The sequence below is a fragment of the Ceratotherium simum genome, chromosome 4 (genome assembly GCF_057802395.1).
Source record: "Ceratotherium simum simum isolate JZ-2026a chromosome 4, ASM5780239v1, whole genome shotgun sequence".
In the NCBI taxonomy this organism is placed as follows: domain Eukaryota; kingdom Metazoa; phylum Chordata; class Mammalia; order Perissodactyla; family Rhinocerotidae; genus Ceratotherium; species Ceratotherium simum.
In genome coordinates, this window is record NC_141903.1 from 60,372,256 (window position 1) to 60,391,833 (window position 19,578).

General features: G+C 40.9%; 2 protein-coding genes across 2 annotated transcripts in view; one reads left to right on the forward strand and one right to left on the reverse strand.

The window, feature by feature from the left end:
• The window catches only part of CAMK4 (calcium/calmodulin dependent protein kinase IV), a 224,858-nt gene extending 210,614 nt beyond the window's left edge, over positions 1-14,244 (reverse strand). The window contains exon 1 of the mRNA XM_004420320.3: positions 13,747-14,244. Within this exon, the coding sequence (XP_004420377.2) occupies positions 13,747-13,907 (161 nt within the window). The 5' untranslated portion in view covers positions 13,908-14,244. The remainder of the gene's footprint in view (positions 1-13,746) is intronic.
• The window catches only part of TMEM232 (transmembrane protein 232), a 694,734-nt gene that overhangs the window by 68,651 nt on the left and 606,505 nt on the right, over positions 1-19,578 (forward strand). The gene's annotated exons all lie outside the window — the stretch shown is intronic.

The following is a 19,578-nucleotide window of genomic DNA, read 5'->3' on the forward strand; positions in this document are numbered from 1 at the left end:
GCTTCTCATTAACCTAAGACACATGAACCTGATTCTTGATAATTTATAGTCTATGATATAAAACTGACACCAACTCTTAGAGAAGGCAGCCTAGCGCTAAAGAAACACTGAACAGGTTAATATACTCAACGAGACCAAGTAAAATGTTGGTAAACTGGCCCTCCACTAATCATAGTAGCACAGGTTTTTTAAGGCTGGAATCGCATTGGGAATAAGCAGGTGAAAATGTGGCCGGAGACCCAAAGGAACACTGGGGTCTCGCTCCTGAGAGGGGTGCCCAAGTGATCGCGTGAGGTGTGCCAGAACGCAGAGCCAGGTCCTGAGAAAAACATATGATACTCAAGATGGGCCAAGTTTTATTTTTTAATAGCTGAGCTTCTAGTTGGCACCAAAAAAATCCTGTGCCAGCTGCTGAGGAAGTAATGTGCTGGGAGCTGGCAGGCACAGGCACTTGGGAAGCCAACAGGTACGGACGCACAGTGGATTCCTAGGTGCTAGTGACTAGAAGGCAGCTCCAGCCACCCTGGGCAGACCAAACGTGGGGGCCACACTCCCTGTGAAGTGGTGTCCAGACTACATCCCCCAACATCTGGGAGAACAACAACAGTGGGCATCTGGGAAAGGAAAAGCACATCGCTTTCCTCAAACTTAGCTGGCCACATTAGCCTAGGTGAACTCAGGTTAGCTTCTGAGAGATAGCAAGCATTCTGTGGTTATGTCTGAAGTCAGATAGATATCCAACTGGAGAAGAAGGGCATAAGCATGTCTTAGTCGGCTCAGGCTGCCATAACAAAATACCACAGGCTGGTGGCGTAAACAACAGAAATTTATTTCTTACAGTTCTGGAGGCTGGAAGTTCAGGATCAGGGGGCCAGCGTGGTCGGATTCCGGTGAGAGCTCTCTTCCTGGCTTGCAGACATCTGCCTTCTTGCTGTGTCCTCACACGGCAGAGAGTGTGTACTGTCTGGTGTCTCTTCTGATAAGGGCACTAATCTCACCATGAGGTCTCACCCTCATGACCTCATCTAACCCTAATTATCTCCCAAAGACCCCATCTCCAAATGACATCACATTGGGGGTTAGGGCTTCAACATAAGAATTTGGGGGACACAAACATTCAGTCCACCACCATGGGAGATACAAGGAAAATGGAAGCACCTGGGCTCTGGTGGGAAAAAGGAAACAGGGAGGAATCAGGCAGGGACACAGGTGCTTGTGGGTTGAGGTGTAACTGGATTCAGAAAACAAGAAATAGACCTGGGTGAAGAGTGGCCTTTCTTTTTTTAATTTTTAAGAATAATTATTTTGACAGTGCATAAAAGTCATGAACATAAAGTGAGTGACCCTACTTGGAAGTAACGTCAAGGAGTGATTTATTTTTTTATCAGACAATTACACATCTTGATGGATGGTTTTTAAATAATATCCCCAAATAAAGATAGAGCAGAAAGGCCATTTATGTTGTTATCTCCTTCCTGATCCTTTCCTCAGCTCTCCCTTCCCCTCCTGTGGTCAGACAGGGCAGGTGTTACAGGACTGTTACAGGAGACTGCTAATCCATTACAGAGCCACAAACAGGGCATAAGTCAAGCTTTTTGAAAAGAATGATTCCTTTTAAAAACCAAACTAGAGGAGTGGAGAAAGCTAAGAAAAATACCTTCTTGCTAAATCCTAGATATCCACAACTATTGCCAGCATTTGTATGGTCCACTAAAGGAACTAAAAATGAGCAAATATAACAATGAGGACATATTTCTAAAAAGAGGTGAGGCATTTAAAAAGCACAAAATAAGAATAAAAATGATTCAAGGGTCCTCCAACATTTATAAAGCCTTTGGAGCTTAGAGCCCTACTTACTCCAAAAGCTGCTCTGTCTCCTGAACGCAGTAAAGAACTAAGATAATCATCCAGAGAATACAACTGGAAGAAAATGTAGATGCACAGATGCTTGCGGCTAGAGGGGACCTTAGAGGTAGATGATCTAACCATAGAAGGTCACACTAGTCCCGATTGTCAGAGACAGAAGCCCTTTAAGACAGAGTAGACCCATAGAAGACCAGAGTCCCTTGAGTTCCAAAGGACTTTCAATTGCAGAAGCCCTGTTGGTACTCACTCAACAAATATTTACTGAGTGCTCACTACCCGCCAGGCACTGAAGGGGGGACACAGCAGTGAACAAGGGGACAGAGGCCCGGCCCGCAACAGCTTACATTCTAAAAGCATTGAATAAGTAATTTCACAGTGTGCTGGTTTAGCAGAGGGCTGTGTAGGGAAAACATCCTGAAGAAAGAGAGATTTAACCAAAAGAGAGATGTCTGCAGCTGTTCACCTAATTCCTCCAACATTGATTCATTCACTCACGATTCCACAAACATTTATTAAGCACTTACAGGGGGCAAGCAGTAGATTGAAGAATGGGCTTAGTAGGGGGGATAAAATACGGGATTGATACTCTGGGGATGAAGACCACAAAGCCTTTACCTGTAAGACAATAAACACATGAAATGGTATGAGAGTGAGACAGGATAAACCTTCTGCCTGGGGGGTAGGATGACTACCCTGGAGGAATTAGAAAGAGACGGGCATTTCAGGCCAAGAGAGTTTCATACACAACACCATAGAGATAAGAGGATTACTGAGGGGTCCTTGCGGAAGGTGGGTGTAGCAGAAAGACTCAAGCACTGTAGTCAGGAAAACCTCGGCTTGAACCTCAGCTCTGCTCCCCTCCCCAGCTGTGCAAGCTTGGACAAGCTGCTTGACCATTCTGACCCTCAGGTTCTTCATCTGAAAAATGGTGCTGGTGATGATCACCTTGTATTACTAAAATAATTCACAATGTACATAAAGACAGTAAACCACAACACCAAGCTCGGTGCAGGTAATTAGGGGAAGTGGGGAATGAGGCTTGCAGGCAAGTTGGGGTCAGACTGCTGAAAGAGCCAGGTAGGCTGGACTAAGGTATTTCCCCTATAGCTACCTAATTCCAAATCATTATCCTGTGCCTCCCGCCTCGTGCCCTGTCTGGGGAATGACATAAAGCTTATGTGCCAGCTAATGAGCTAAGTGTTTTTATATACGTGATCTCATTTCATCGTCATAACAACCTTGTGGGGACCATACCACCACGATCTTCATTTTACAAATAAGGCTGAGTGAGGTGCGACGTTATGTCCAAAGGGACAGAGCCATCAAGTAGCAATTTTATCCTGCCTGTTTTCCTGTCTGCATCCTGCACCATCTGGCTCAGTTCTTGTCTTAGCCCCTGCCTTGCTCAGCAGTCCTCCTTCACCTCGGCCAGCTCAATTGTCCAGAATGGCCTGCTTGAAGCTGGCCTGAGTAGCTGCCTTGCCGGGCTCTCCCCTTAGGGTGCGGCTCCCTGAGGATCATTCCCCGGCACCACCTGCCAGCTCAAGCCGGGACCAGCGCTCTGCTGCCCCCTCCTGGCCTGGGCCAGAACCTCAACTGCTCCCTGGGATCTCAGCTCAGTCCTGACATTCCATTTCCTCAGTGTCTCAAGATTTGCAAAAACTATATCAGTTTGTCGTGGATTATCCTGATAACTTCCTCAGGTTTCCACTTCACTAATGTGGCATTCATACACATGACAGGCTCTGTTTATTATCTGTTTAGTTGGCTTCTAGATACAGGTTACTCTCAGGAGAGCTGCTCACAAGTTTACCTCACTGAACATTTTTACTAGCTCACATGTTCACATTGAGGGAAAAAGGAAAGGAAGGGCCCAGAGTCTCATAGGAGCCCCTAAAAATGTTTCCACTCACACAAGAAATCTTCAGAGGCCTATTATGACTGAACACTCGAGGCCAAGCTGATTTATTGAATTATATATTTTGAATTTGGTCATATTTAATAACATAGTCTTATTTTCTCAGTGGTTGTCCTGACAGGAAGCTTTGAAAAAATATATAAGATTCATTTGAACGAATAGGTAGCAGTATATTTATATCCTGTTAAAGATTAAACTTGGACTTAATAGCTGTCACAACTAAAGAACAACTTGGTACGTCTATTAGAGTCCCAAATGGAAGGTTGTCACTTACTAAATTAAAGTTGTCACTAACTGTCCCTTCAAGGCAGTACAAGAAGTAAGGGAGACGAACCTAAAAAGTGCAAGATTCTGTGCAATGAATGGTAAAATGCAAGCAAAGGTCCCTACTGAACAGTCCATAAGGACTGAACGTAGGGAGAAATCGTTCAATCCTCCATTGTAGGTAACAATAAATGTATGAACGTAATCATAAATTTGCCATCCCCTACTCTTCTTTGTTCTAGTTTATAATATTAGTCAAGTTCTGTCTATAATCATGACATAAATCAAAGAAAGTGCACTTTTAAGTAAGAATGCTACTACAAACTAGTAGAGCAAACAAATTACTTTTTTAGCAGACCATTCCAACCAGAGGGGTATCTCAAGGCTAGCCTTTTTTACTTTTTAAGAAACATTTTTGCACCTGGTGAATTTTTCAACCATATCACACTGAAGCATGACTTAAGAAGTCATTAAGTGATGACAATACATTTGTTAACCGGGTTAAACTTAACACCCTGGCACTAATGCCCACCACTCTTCAACTACTGCCCACCACACACTTCAGACAAATGCAATCAGTGGGCAAAATTTACCATGAAGTAAGGTAGGTATAGGAAAATTGAGGTTCTTGCAAATAATATGAATTGTGGGTTCAACAACAAAGAAAAACAAAATTCACTTAACCTTCTGCTTTATGGGCAAGCTGCATTCCTTTTCTCTTCTGTTTTCTATTATGTGACTTTTTTGGTTACAATGGCAGTAAATTCTTATCAAAACCTTTCATCGGGTAGTCTTAAAATGCATAACAAGTGCACATATGTACCCACTTCCCCTTTCTGTACAAAGACACACCTTGCAATATGATCTCCTTTTTTTTTGCATTTTGCATATCTGCTTTAAAATCATTTTCATAAAGTATAATGTTATTTAAATATAAGTAAAGAAGTTTATTCAGCATCTACCTATACCTACTATTTATTGATCCAATAATCATCCAAAAAAATGTTTTTGAGCACATGCTCCCAAATTATGCATATTTATGTACCTATAAATGCAATACATGTGCTACTGAACCAATATGTAATGTTCTTTTCAAAACATTCAAAAGCAAAATAGCAAAAATTAGAAAAATAAGCAAAAATAGATTCTCTAATATTTTCTTCTAGCACCCCATTTATTATGCACCCTCTGGATATGAATGTCCCACTTTGGAGACCTCTGCTTTAGTCAAAATATGAGTGATTGCCTTAGTTTAGCTCTAAATTCTATTCAAAATAAAAAAGAATAATTCTATTTTTTCAAAAAAATGCTTTTTTAGCAGAGTCTCAATTTAAAGGACTTTAATTAGTCCATCTGAGATATACGCATGGCATATAGGAGGATTATACAACATGAAGATAATATATTAGTAAACAGAAAAATGAATTAATTAAACTTTACTAATTAGAGGCCAATCTTTTATCAATAGTTTATTTAGCATATTATTTTGTAATTAACTGTCACTTCAAATATAATAGAAGAATGATCAACTTGAAACCTATTTAATTATTATACACAACACAAATGACCCTCCAATAAATAGTCTTCGGATGTGAATGCTGATCACGACATGGAAATTTAACTTAAACACACTTCAAGTAAAGCTTCTCTGTTCTCAAAAACATGAATGATGAAGGGAGCTAGCTAACGTGTGACATAGGTCGGAACTGTAACTGACACAGTTTCAATAGATGTAGAAAAAGGATGAGTATGCACTTAAAGCTTGCACCCACCTGAAAAACTAGTATCAGGTTGACATGTTCAAAGTAAAAGGGAGATTCAAGGTAGTTCCTTGATCAAATGAAGTCTTGATATCATTTTAACTTGAAATTCTCGTGTAAATGAGAAGGAGTAGAATTTTGGCTTGACTGATGCAGGTGAGGGGTCAGCAAACCATGGGCCAAGGGCTTAACACGGCAGCCACTAGTTTTTGTATGGTCTGCAACCTAAGAATAGTTTTTACATTTTTAAGCGGTTTTTAAATATCAAAAGAAGAGAAATATTTTGTGATAGGAAAATTATGTGAAATTCTAATTTCACTGTCATAAATAAAGTTTTATTGGAACACGGCCATGTGCATTCGTTTCTGTGTTGTCTATGGCTGTTTTCACTTAATCATTGCAGAGTTGAGAATTGTTACAGAGACCGTGTGGCCTAACCCAAAATATTTCTTGTCTGTCCCTTATAGGCTCTCTACCCAGTAACTGATCTCAAATCCCTCGATCCCACACTTCCCCTTTCTTATCTAGTCATAGGCTGTGGGAGGGTCTCGTTCTCCTTCTCTTCCCCCCCCCCAACATGGTAAGTTCTCTCTTACCCAGCCCTGGTTTATCTACACTACAGGTCAGGGCAAGTTCTGAGTCCTATACCATCAGCCTAGGACACAGCTGCTTCTACAGACACCTTTGTTCTCATACCGTTACTTTCTCTCTATCTACAATTTTGGTTGTCAATTGATACAGACTCAGTCATTTTTGTACAGGCCTTCTTGGGTCTCATATCAACTTACCCCTCCCAAATCTTATCAGCCATTATGCTGTTCATGTTTTGTAAAGTTTGCAAAATAAAATGTATACCCTGCATTTTTCTGCCAGATTTTGCCTTTCCTTAGAATGCACTTTCCACTTGGCACGCCCTTCACAGAAGCTCTACCTGTTAAAATCAAGGTCCACCTCCCAGTAAGACAAATTTTCAAGGTCCACCCCTCCCATTAAGACACCTCAATCTTCCCAGTCAGCATCACCACTCTATCGTAAAGACTGCTGTGATTCTCATATCTCTATCTCATATTGGTTTTATTTATCTCATATTAGATTTATTCTTGATGTCTTATTATCAGTAAACTGCATTTGAAAACCAAATAGTGTTTTATTTATCACATTCATTCATACTCTAGCCCTATCACCCCACCCTGCACACACTCCCAACATAAATGGCCTAGTTCACAGTTATTCCAAAGGTCAGACCTGTAACAGAGAGGACTTTAGGCAGCACAAAAGCAAGGAATTAAATAACAAGGGATCAAAATTGAGAAGACCATTCTTTTTTCCATTATTGTTCCATCATTCTGATTACATCAAGAAGAAAACCTCAATTTGTGCTACTATGGTTTTAATCTTTGATAAGCTCCCTTTTTAACAAAACAAGAACAATCCTCAAAACCTCAGGCTTAGAGACTTCTGCAGACAAAGACTGCTAGCTACAATTTAATAAAAATGCTTTGTTTTTATTGCAATTTATTTTTACAATTTGCTTCTATTTATGGCATTAATACCAGTTTTCAATTTAATGAAATTAAATATTCTCAATAAGTAAAATTTAGGTTAACAAAAATGAGATGATTTAAACAAAAATATTAAGGAAATTATAGCACAGTGTGCACATATGACAGAAGTCAATGGTATTACATAGAAATGGGAGAAACATTTGGTTGTAGCAGATACTCAATAAGCCAACTGATTTTAATCCATCAACCTCCCTGCCATTCACTGTCTACACAACTAAAAGAAAACCACGTAAAAGGATAGGTTCAAGCTTCTGAGACAGTGGTTCTCAACAGGAAGAGTGGATGACATTTGACAACGTCTAAAGACATTTTTGGTTGTTATAACCTGGGGGGAGGGGCTGCCACTGGCATCTAGTGTGTAGAGGCCAGGGACACTGCTAAATATCCTACAATGCACAGGACAGCCCCCACAACAAAGAATTATCTGGCCCCAAATGTCTACAGTGCCATGGCTGAGAAACCCTGCTCCAGAGGAAAGAGAAAAGCTCTATGCATCCTACCCTTTGCCCATCGTTATAAATCACCCTGTCCAGCACCTCTCCTGAACCCATTTGATCTCTCCCACTGATAAGACTACTGAGGAAAATCTCTCATGCAAACCTTTCACTACTTTATATCACCCACACAACCACTGCCCTCCATCAGCAATTAGAATTTTAAAAACGGACTGTATGAAGAGTCCACGTCCTTCATGTACTAATACCATGCCATCAATATTTAGATCTAACTTCCTAACTAAATCATTGGAGTTATGAAATTGTCAGATGATCCTGCATTATCAAATAGATTAAAAAATAACTAAGGTAAAGGTTAATATAATTTGAGTAAAACCTTGATTCTAGCTGCTACTGATTCTATGTAAGTTATTCTTTGGCCTGAATTATATGGTTCATTGACTCAATTAAATACTATACGTTGCAGAAGAAACCTGACCTTGAAATTTTAAAAATTCAATATATTTTTTATTAGATATGTTAGCTTTCCCAAAAGGAAGTCTAAAGAGAACTACTTTTTAAGATAGCAAAAAAGAAAAAAATCATTAACATAAAAAAAAATAACTAGTAGTTGAAACAATTCACTTGGCTACCACTTGGTACTTTATTCTCAAATGTATTCCTGCAAACACATAATCCACACATATACATCTGAGGGTAAAGTGTTGACAGGAAAGTTCTTTGAAGCTATTTTGTGGTTAGTGTTTTCTTTCTCTCTCTTTTTTTTTTTCAAGTAAAGTTCTCCAGAACAGTTTAGAAGCAGATAGCACGTGTCTTTTTTTTTTCCAAATTAGGAGTTATTTTTACCGTTGTAACAGTATTTAAACATGGAAAAATAGCGTGTTCTTAAAGTAATGATCCTATCATAGTCTTCACTTGATGTTAAGGCTCTTTACAATGAGTGTATTTCCAAATTTAGCATTTACTATGTATTAACGTAAGTGGTTGGTATAGCTTGGTGGCATTTCATGCCTTTAAGTTCAAGTTGATTTAATTTCTAATTCTGCCACACCTGTGGTAAAATGAGAGTGAAGGTGAAACTGAATCCCTTTGATTTCAGAGCCACAAAACACTCTGCCAACAGAAAAGCAGCATTATTTTCAACACCTACCAGCTACAGGTGGCAGTTATCATCCTCGCACTGTGAAGAAAGGAAACCAGCGCTGAGTGAGATTAGGGTCATGGTCACAAAAGTTTTATGGAGAAAATAAACAGGTCACGGGATTTCCCTGTCCCTGGGCCACTAGAACCGAGATCATCACATCAGGACCAACACAGACCACATCTCAAAGATGAGGAAGGGGGCATGCCCACCATGCCTAGTCCATTTCATTATCATTCATTCATTCTCTTTAAAATCATTTGTGGAGCACCTGCTGAGTACTGAGCTGTACTAGGCGATGAGCACACAATAGTGAATCAGCCAAACCCACAGACCCTGGCTTCCAGGAGCTGACAGTCAACGTTTACACAAAGAGCCCGTGGGGCCCCAGTTTTGATTCTCCTGCTTGCAATCCCACCTTGCTCCTGAGTTGCCTGTCTGAGAAAAGAATTAAGCACACAGAGAACAAGAGAGAGACCAAACAGGTGTATTTTAAACTCCTAGTCAGATAAAAAACACACTATCCCCAAAAGAGCTTAAGACACTAAGTGCAGTGCATGTGGCAGGAGATCTGTGGCCAGCAGTATACCCTGGATAGGCTGTGGGGCCTTAAAGGAAAGTGTGAGGGAAAGACCAAAAGCCCGAGAAGCACAGGCTAAGAAAGGCTCAGGAAGGGGCTCCAACCAAGAGAAGGAAAGAGAAAGGCAAAAGAAAGTATTTCATTCCTCACCAGCCAGGAGCACTGGTTGGAGCCCTTCTGTGAGAAAATGAGCTCTTACAGAAGCCCATTTTGCACAGTTTTCAGGTTTCTTTACAAGAAAGTGTTTGCTGACCATTAGCTGGGGCCGAAGTTATGTGTTACGAGTGGAACACACCACTGCTCAGGCCTCTGACTTTCTCCCCTCCACAGTGAAGGCGCTCCCAGTCCAGCCTCCTGGGCCACTCAGCCAGTCCAGAGTACAGTGCACCCAGCAGGTTTTGGGGAGACACCAGAGTTTTTCCAAAATGTTTGAAAGGGGAAACCCAAAAATGACTTGGAGCCAAAGATGGGAGAATTTTTCTCCACAGAGCTGTGCAAATGGAGATCACTCAATGTTACCAATAGGTCTGCAGGGCATTTTTCAAAAGGACTCTGCCTCCTACTTTCCTCTGGCATACACAGATTTATGGCCTAAAGCAGCATTTTCAAACTGAGTCACAACCCATTAGTGGGATGTGAAATCACATGGGTTCAGCCAATATTTTTTAATGAAATAGAATAAAATCAAGCAGCATAGAACAGGAAATATAAGAGCATATTGTTGGTAATAAGAATAAACATTGTTTTATGAAAATTGTTTCTATTATATACACACATATGTCTCACTATCTAAATCTATTTGGTTCCTAAGCAATAATACATATAGCGAGGGATCCTATATATACGTTATGCTTAAATTGTATTAGATATTATGCTCAAATATAATTATTCTTAAATTGGGTTGCCATATAAATGTTTTTTTTATTATAAATCAAGTTGTGGGGGCAGGGGTGAGGATTGAAAGTCACTAGCCTAAAAAAACTATAGTAAATGGAATGGAAATTTTTTAAAAAATTGATTCTAAAATAATTTAACACAATTCTTCTTTTATCCTAATTATCTCTCATTTGGTTTCCCTGAACTTGTATGTGTGGGAATACATCTGGTTTTGTTACATTCTTTCAATCTCGTATCACAGACAGAAAGGTGAGAAATAATGGAAAACAGGACATGGGTTTGGATGCCCAGGCCAAGTCCCCACCACAGAGCAGCCCAGGCCAAATCCTGTCCCTCCATGTGCCAAACCACAGGACAAAATCTGGACCAGAGTCAGCCTCCCTTCTCCCTTGGAAAAGCCTTTAAAAGGCCAATTTCTCAAATCACTGGGCAAAGGACCAAACCGCTCTCCAGGACATGGAGCCCTGAATAGGATCATAGCCAATTCAACTTTTTAAGTAGAGTTAAATTTGTTGGTGTATCATGATTTTTGTAAACTTTTTGACAAACTTTATAAATAAAGCAGTATTTTCAAATGTGATTTTTGAAAAATCAAATTAGTTTGCCTAAAACTCTTAAATAATTTCCCTCACCACCACCACTCCCCCAGCACAAAAAGAAAGCTACCCTGGTAGCTTCCGCCCTGGTCTGAATGGCCACATGTAGACCAGTGCTGCCAGCACCATCCAGGGGCTTCAGGTGGTTATAGCCTTGGGAATTCGGCTCCCTGAAATTCCCAAACACATCCTCAGGATGTGTTGTCCTAATAGTCACATGGCCAATCTTCTTGAATTCAGGAGTCACCAGCTTACAACAGATAATTGTAATAGAGGAATGACTACAGTATTCAAAAATTAACTTAATCTAAAGGGGATTGCCTACACCCTGGAACTAACCCAAATGGCACTACACAACACTGTTCTCTTAGCATCTTAATGACAACGGTGTTACTCTGAATTAAATGTCTTGATCTTGGAGTCACCACTGGCAGGCATATTTGGCGCAAGACTGGGAGTAAAGAGAATAAAGACTTGAAACCAAAACTGATGAGTCTCCACTTCATCACTAGTGCAGGAAGGAAGAGGACATCTGTCACTCAGTCAATACTCAGAATTATAATTCTGTTGCATTCTCTGGCTTTATAGATTCTTAGTAATTATATCAGTAACATAGTTGCTGTATGTTTTAGGTTTATTTTGTTGAAAACAATAACTAATGATGAAGTGATATTTCTCAAAGTCTCAACCAAATGGAGTAAGCATGTACTTCACCAATACTGCCATCTACAGAGAACTTACCTAATACACATGACTACCGAAAAAGAGCAGAAATAAGAATGTTTAACTTTTTTCTCAAAATATTTTAATTCTGTGATTTTCAAGGTAATCAAACGACTAGATAGCAGAGTGAGAATCTCAGCAATATATAACTGATTTATTTTTGTCCTCCAAAATTTACTGCAAAATATAATACCAAGCTTTTTTTAAAAAAATAAATAACTTAAATTCCTTAGGTTTTCCCTATGAAGTCTACCATCCGTATATGTGTGCAACTGGCAGTTTATTTTTTCTTTCTGCCCACTTTCCCATTCCTCAAATTAAAGGAAATTTCTTGACTTTCCTGATGGAGAAGTTATTCATAAAGATAATGTGTGCTAAGGATAAGTCGGAGCTAATTAGAGGCTTCTAAGGTAAACGTTACTGAGAAAGCAGTTAGACTTGGTGGTGGGACGGTCCCTAAAGCACCATCAGGCACTTCCTCTATTATGTGTCAGTTTCTAAAACACTAAGTAAACAATTTTAAGTAGATTATCTCTTGAATCAGAAGTTTACACTGCCTCACTGCAGCTCATCGTACAATTATAGTAGGTTTCAAACCTTACAGAAGGAGGCATTTCATTTTTTACCTACTAGTGAATACATACAACAGCAGATCTTCAGATGAACACTGAAAAACTTGGTCAAAACAGGATGCTTATGTATACATGATTCAATGTTCAAATATTTTTGAAACATTTTTAAACAACAACAAACTACTAAATTTTCATTCAGAAGTTTTCCCTTTCTTACACACCTTCTGTACTCAGTGAGCCATCAATAGTAGTGGCAAACTGGAGGGGAAGGGTGACCCTTACACATTCCCACTAAGTACCAACATTCAGAATCCTGCACTGTGGTCTCCAATGGCATAAAAAAGAAAATGGCTGTTAGCTAAACTCTTTCCAACAAAAAAAGAATGGAAAATAAAATTGGAAAGAAGCATTAAGTACAGAAGCTTCAACTTGTTAACAGTTGAAATTATATCTTCAGATTCCATATAACAAAGGGCCTGGATCTAAAATGTGTATTGAAAAGAAGTCTCCTTACCTATGGATAACAGAAAAGAAAGAAGGGAAAAGAAAGGAAGGGAAAGAAAAAAATAATTTTCAATGGATAAAAATAGGAGAGAATACGGCATTCACATGACAAAACCACCACCTGTTTGGATCTTCAGAAGAGGGACATTTCTGCAACCCCAGGGAGATACCTTTTTGCATACATAATTTAAATAAATCACTCTAGCACACGAAAGAAGCGCTGTAGAACTCTTCTCACTAATTATCACTGCCTGGAGCACATGTGCTGCTTTTTTTGTTTAAAGCCACACTAGTTCATTATTCTGCCTTCAACTCTCTTAAATGATTCATCCCCCCTTCACTCCTGAGCAGACTCTGCAGGGAAGCTAGTACTTAAATTTAATTTCTAGTGCCACTTGTTTTGGAGAGCTTGATGAGGGGAAGGAGGAAGAACCTAATTCAATAATTCTGTCATGATTTGGAGGGGCCCCCTCCGCCCCTTACCCCAAAAAATAACTAGACAAACAGGACCCTCTGGCAAGCTATAATCGTGAGCAAAGACACCAGTTGGGAAAGCAGGGCCCACGTGCAGTGGGAGCTGTCACCCAAGGGAAGTGGCAGCAACCAGGAGGAGGGAGGGTGGGAGAGAGTCGGGCTGCTGCTCACAGGGGCACCGGCCTGGGCGCTCCCTGGGATACCCAACTCGCACTTGAAAGGTGCTTAGCTCTCTCCCGGACACTAGGTGGGGAAACACCGAAGGGCAGGGAGGCCGGCTCCAGCATCCTCGGGAGCTGTCACAGCGAGAGGGACAGCCCCCGGTGCGCGCCGCAGGCTTCCCCAGAAGCCCGAGCCCGCGCGCAGGGCGCCAGGCTCCACTAGGTCCAGGGCGTCCCCCGCGCGCCCCAGCCCGCCGCGCCTCGCCTTACCGTCCCAGCTCCGACTCCACCTCGAAGAAATCGCTCAAAGCATCCCTGTTGGAGCCGTCGATCCAGTAATCCGGGACGAGGCTCCCGGCCCCCGGGGCCACGCTGGCGGTGACCGAAGAGCAGGACGAGGCGGAGCACGAGGGCACCGTGACTTTGAGCATCTTCGCGGCGGGACTCCGGAAGCCGCCGCCGCTGTCGCCGCCGCTGCCGGAGCGAGAAGCCCCGCCGCCCGCCGTCGCCTGCGAACGCAGGAGCGAGAGGTGGCGTCCTTCACACACACGCACACACCCACCGCCGCCGCCTCCCCGGCGCCCTCGGCCGCGCTCGCGCCGCAGCTCCCTTTCTGCACGCTCCGGAGGGAGGGTGGGCGGAGAAGGGGGCGAGGAACTGGGAGAGGGTGTGGAAGGAGAAGCCGAGTCGCCGCCAGCCAGAGAAAGAAGAGGCGGAGGCGCTGCAAAGGAGCGAGATTCCCTCCTCCTTCGCTCCTTCCCTCCCCACGTCCCCTCCTCCCTCCGCCGAGCCTTTCCAGCCCCCCTCCCTTTTTTCCTTTCTCCCTCCCGGCAGTGGCTGCGGCGGTGCCGGCTAGGGCGGCTCCGGATGCAGGAGCTTGGAGAAGGCACAAGGACCAGAGCATCATCCCACGCGCCCTCCCGCGGGAGCCGGGAGCCTGGAAGGGACGGCGCGCAGTGGGACGCTCGCTCCGGGAGTGGCGGGCGCCCAGCGCGCTCTGGAACCACATGGGTCCGGGTGGCCCAGCAGGATGGTGGGAAAGGGACCTGGCTGTCGGCGCAACTCATTCCTCCTTGAGCGCGTCTCGGTGGCGAGTCCCTCCCACCTAGCACTAGCTAACCAGCCATCCCTTGTTCCTCCCTCTGTCAAAGCTTATACTGGTGGCTGAGGAGGGTGTCCTGTGGTCGCAGATCCCCAGGGCGCCTGTGCCTGGACCGAGTGAAAGCTAGAGGAAAGGGAAGCACCTGGGTTCACGCTGACCTGACTCACCTTTGAGTGAAGTCTTCAGTTGGAATAGACACTGTTATGCTGCTGCTGGCACTGCCTCCTTTGGTACTGTTGGAGCTCCTGAAAGGGCAGGTACTTGCTGTGTCTAGTTCACTCCCAGCCTCTGAAGGCTAGCAACAGAAGTGACCCAGAGAATTACAGCTCTGGAAGGACCCTGTGGAAGCCAACCAGTCCAGCCCTCTACCTTAAGGCAAGACCTGTCATCATTCGTGACAGAGAATATTGCTACATTTGAAGCTCTTTCCTCTTCCCAAGAGATGTGTCCCATCACCAGCATTCTAGTATCTGTCTATCAACCTTCAGGCTATTCTCTAACTATTGGTTAAATATATATCATTTATATTTCAACCCTTGAACTTTTGTCTTTTCAGATTTCAGCAGAGATGAACAATTAGTCATTATATTCTGTAATAAATCTTTATATATAGTGACAGTTATTACATCATATCTCATTTCTGGCTAAATAACTCTAGGCTGTTTAATCTTACTTCACAGGTGTTCTTTTAGTCTTTTTTTTCTGACTTTCCTTCAACATGCACTAAACTCTTCTCCATAAGTCCCCATTCCTGATAACACCAGTAAACACAATCCGACATTCTCCTCTAATTTACTGGTTTATTTTTTACTCTTAAAAGCTTTTGTGCAATATTGGTGAACTACGGAAAAAACAAAAACAAAACAAGCAAAAATCTAACTAATTAGTGATGTGAATGTGATCCTTAGTTGATTCAAAATGAAAAATAAATACAAAAACTCTTCCTCACAGGTAATTTTATGAAGATGAGCACATGCTCAATTTACAAATGGCCTTAAAAATGGCAAGTATATGTAGAGTCATACAAATTCAGTTAAATATTGAATTATTTGGTGAGAAACTGAAAATACTCACATGACTTGTTAGTTTTCAGAGAATGAATTTACTAATCTTCATGTTGGAAATCAAGTTTATAAGCAAAGCAGGCAAATAAAGCTCTCTAAAGTAAATTCTAGTTCTCATTAAATGTTTCCCTTGGCTTGCACTGATGGGTGGAGGGATGGGCATGAAGAAGTTGCTAGGCCATTTTTATTCACACTTCTTTGGGGCAAGTCCTGAGTGGCAGCACTGCGTGTAGGTACTCGTCTGTTGCAAGCAATTCTTTTATAACTTAAGTCCAAAGCAAGCATATTACATTGAAAGGGAGGGTAAGCCTTTTTTTCTCCTGCTATTTTAGGGAACAATAGCTAGATAAACACTATTTCATGGTACAGAGGTGATTGTAGAATTGATATTTACAGTCAACATTAGTTTAGTCATTTGACACCTATGATTTTCATAACTGACTTTTATAAAAGTGCTATTAATTAAAGTTTAAAAAGAGGGTATTTGGTTTAATAGATGCAGTTTATTTTTATTTAAAAATAGAAGATGGCAATAAATAAATATTATTTTAAAACAGATGGAATAGCAATTAAATCCATGCAATTTATCTTCACTTTTTATGAAATATCTAAAATGACCAGAAAAGGAACAAAGGCATATATCCACAAAGAAAGGGAGAAATAATGTCAACTAAATCTTAGAATCTAGAAACAGCTGGACAAATGGTAACTGATTTAGAAGACTGGATAGACTTGAAACCCAGATTTGCAATCTGGGAGAAGTCAGTGAGAAGAAGTCTAATTCTTACCACAGAATTCCAGAAATGCTCGGGAATTGGAGTACCAGATCCTTCTAACGGTGGAGCAGAGGATAAGACACGAGTTGGACGTTTTTAAAAGAAGTTCTTAGGCCCCTACATTTCTTCTTCTACCATTCACCGCCAAAAAACACACTTCTCAAACCCTTGTAAAAGAGAGTAGATTTAATCTTTAGAAATGTTGAACAAAAAATGATGTCTTAGATCACAAGGTACAGTTGAAACCATATTGAAAACAGAGGGATTCATGAAATTCTACATAATAAACAGTAAGACTTCCAGGTCCATTAAGCTCCCAGAATGCTAAAAAAATAGGCTTATATCTATCACATCCCCAGCCATACAAGAAACTGGAGAATTCCTCATTGAGAAAACTAAACAACCCAAGGAGAGGGGGATCTATCGATACTGACGATTAGGATACACTCCCCAACAAAGCATCCTGATTTTTCTCAACACCGTACAGTGAAGCCCATCACTGAACAGACTCAGGGACCCAAAACTTCTAATGAGCTATTTTGTGTCTCACTCAAACACAAATGGACAAGGTTCCACTCTGGTATGGCAGAATAGCTGGTATGACTAACCTTCCTGCATATGACCATTATAATCTCTAGACTAAGTACAAAAAAAAAAAGTTATTTAAATGTGCAGAAGAACCACCAAAATCAGAAAACTGGATATGATAGAACCCATTAAAGAAAATAACTCTTCTGAATGAGATGCACATTTATTTGGCTTTTCCTCTGAGGGCTCTATAGGCAGTACAACTCTCAGCAGCTTGAGGTGTCAGAAAACAGAATTCAGGGCTGGCAGAGAGGCTAGAAATTGAGAAGGAAATCCAGAAAGAAGGGGCCACAGTGGAGGAATCCAAAAATCTACATTAAAACCATGCTCAAATACTAGGCTAACCTCTGAACTACACATATGTGTGGGAGACTTCAAGGACCCTAGTAGAAAGCACAAAGCAATAATTGGAAGGCAGAAAATCTGAGAAGAAATTTTAGCTGTTCTTCACCACAGAGGAGACATGGTTTGGAGTATGAGTCTCCCCATGCTTAACTGTGTGTTAGAAGAAAAAAAAAAAAAACTCTTGAGGAAAAAGATAACAAAATCCAGAATCTCTGCAAGGAATCATTGACAATCCCGTATACAATAAAAAAAATACTAAATATATGAAGTGGTAGGAAAGTGTAAACCACAGTCAAAAGAAAAATTAATTAATAGAAACCAACACTAAGATGATTCATAGGTTGGTATTCATAGACAAAGGATTTAAAACAGCTATTATAGATATGTTCAAATAATTAAAGGAAATGATAATCATAATAAGTGTACAGATGGGTAATCCTATCAGAGAAATGAAAACTATTCAAAAGAAACAATTGGAAATTTAAGAACCGAACAAGCAAACTATCTGAAATTTGAAAAAAAAAACTTACTTAAAGGGCTTACAGAAGAGTGCAAATTACAGAAGAAAGAGTGGGTGAACTTGAAGATAGAATATGGTATCTGGCCTCCAAGATAGTCCCTACTGATCTTCACCTCCTGGTATTCATGCCGGTCTGAGTTCACCTACCACATTGAATTAAGGTCAAACGATGTGACAAATAGAATATGGTGGAAGTGAAGGTGTGTGACTTCCAAGGTCACAAAAGCATTGCCAATTCTGCCTTGGTCTCTTGGATTGCTCATTCTGAGGGAAGCCAGCTTCTATGACATGAGTGTACTCAAGCATCCCCATGGAGATGCTGATGTGGAGAGGAACCAACTTGCTAGTCATGTAAGTGAGCCACCAACAAAGTAGATTCCCCAGCCCCAATCAAGCCTTCAAATGACTGAAATCAACAACATCTAACTGTAACCTCGTGAGAGACCTGAGCTGAAACTACCCAACAATTCAGAATTTCAGATAATTCAGAATTCTGAATTCATAGAAACTGTGAGAGATGGATGATTATTGCTGTTATAAGTCACCAAATTTTGGAGTTATTTGTTATGCAGCAATAGAGAACTAATAAAAACATGGCTATAGAAATTATCCATTCTAGAAAACAAAAAGAAAAAATATCGGAAAAAAATGAACACGTCTCAGTGAATTTTAGGACAATATCAAGATATCTTACTTGTAACTGGAGTCCCAGGAGAAAAGGAGAAAGGATTGGGGCAGAAAATTTATTTGAAAAAATAATGGCTGAAACTTCTCAAATTTGGGTAAACAACATCAACTAATAGGTTCAAGAATCTCAGAAACCCAAATGGAATAAATAGAAATAAAACCACAACCAGGTCCATGTAAGTCAAATGCTTGAAAACAATAGATAAAGTTTTGAAAGCATCTCCTGCCCCAAGAGAGAGAGAGAACGAGAGAGAGGGGGAAGTATATTATATATTACAGGGAAGTAATACAAATGACAGATCAAAATAATGTAGGCCAAAAAATAATGAAATGATATCTTTAAAGTTACAGTAGTCCCTCCTTATCTGTGGGGGATAGGTTCCAAGACTCCCAGTGGATGCCTGAAACCACGGATAGTACCAAACCCTATATGTACTATGTTTTTTCCTATACATACATACCTATCGTAAAGTTTAATTTATAAATGAGGCACAGTAAGAGATTAATAACAATAGCTAACAATAAAATAGAACAATTAGAACAATATACTGTAATAAAAGGTACTGTAGATCTTAGTAACCTCAGCATACAATTATTTTTTTCCCTATTAAGTTGAGAATTTTCACCTTTTCACTTAAAGGAAGCACTCTACAGCTTCTCTTTGGCATATCCGAATTGCCAACATCACTACTTTTGCGCTTTGGAGCCATTATTAAGTAAAATACTGCAACAGACAGTCTGATAACCAAGAAGGCTACTAAGTCACTAACAGGTGGCTAGTATATACAGTGTGGATACACTGGACAAAGGGATGACTCACGTCCTGGGCAGGATGGAGCAGGATGGCATGGGATTTCATCACGCTACTCAGAATGGCACGCAATTTAAAACTTCTGAATTGCTTATTTCTGGAATATTCCATTTAATATTTTCAGACCGCAGTTGACCAGAGGTAACTGAAACTGCAGAAAGCAAAACCATAAGGGGGCCTACTGTGTTTGACTGAAAGAAAAAAAACTA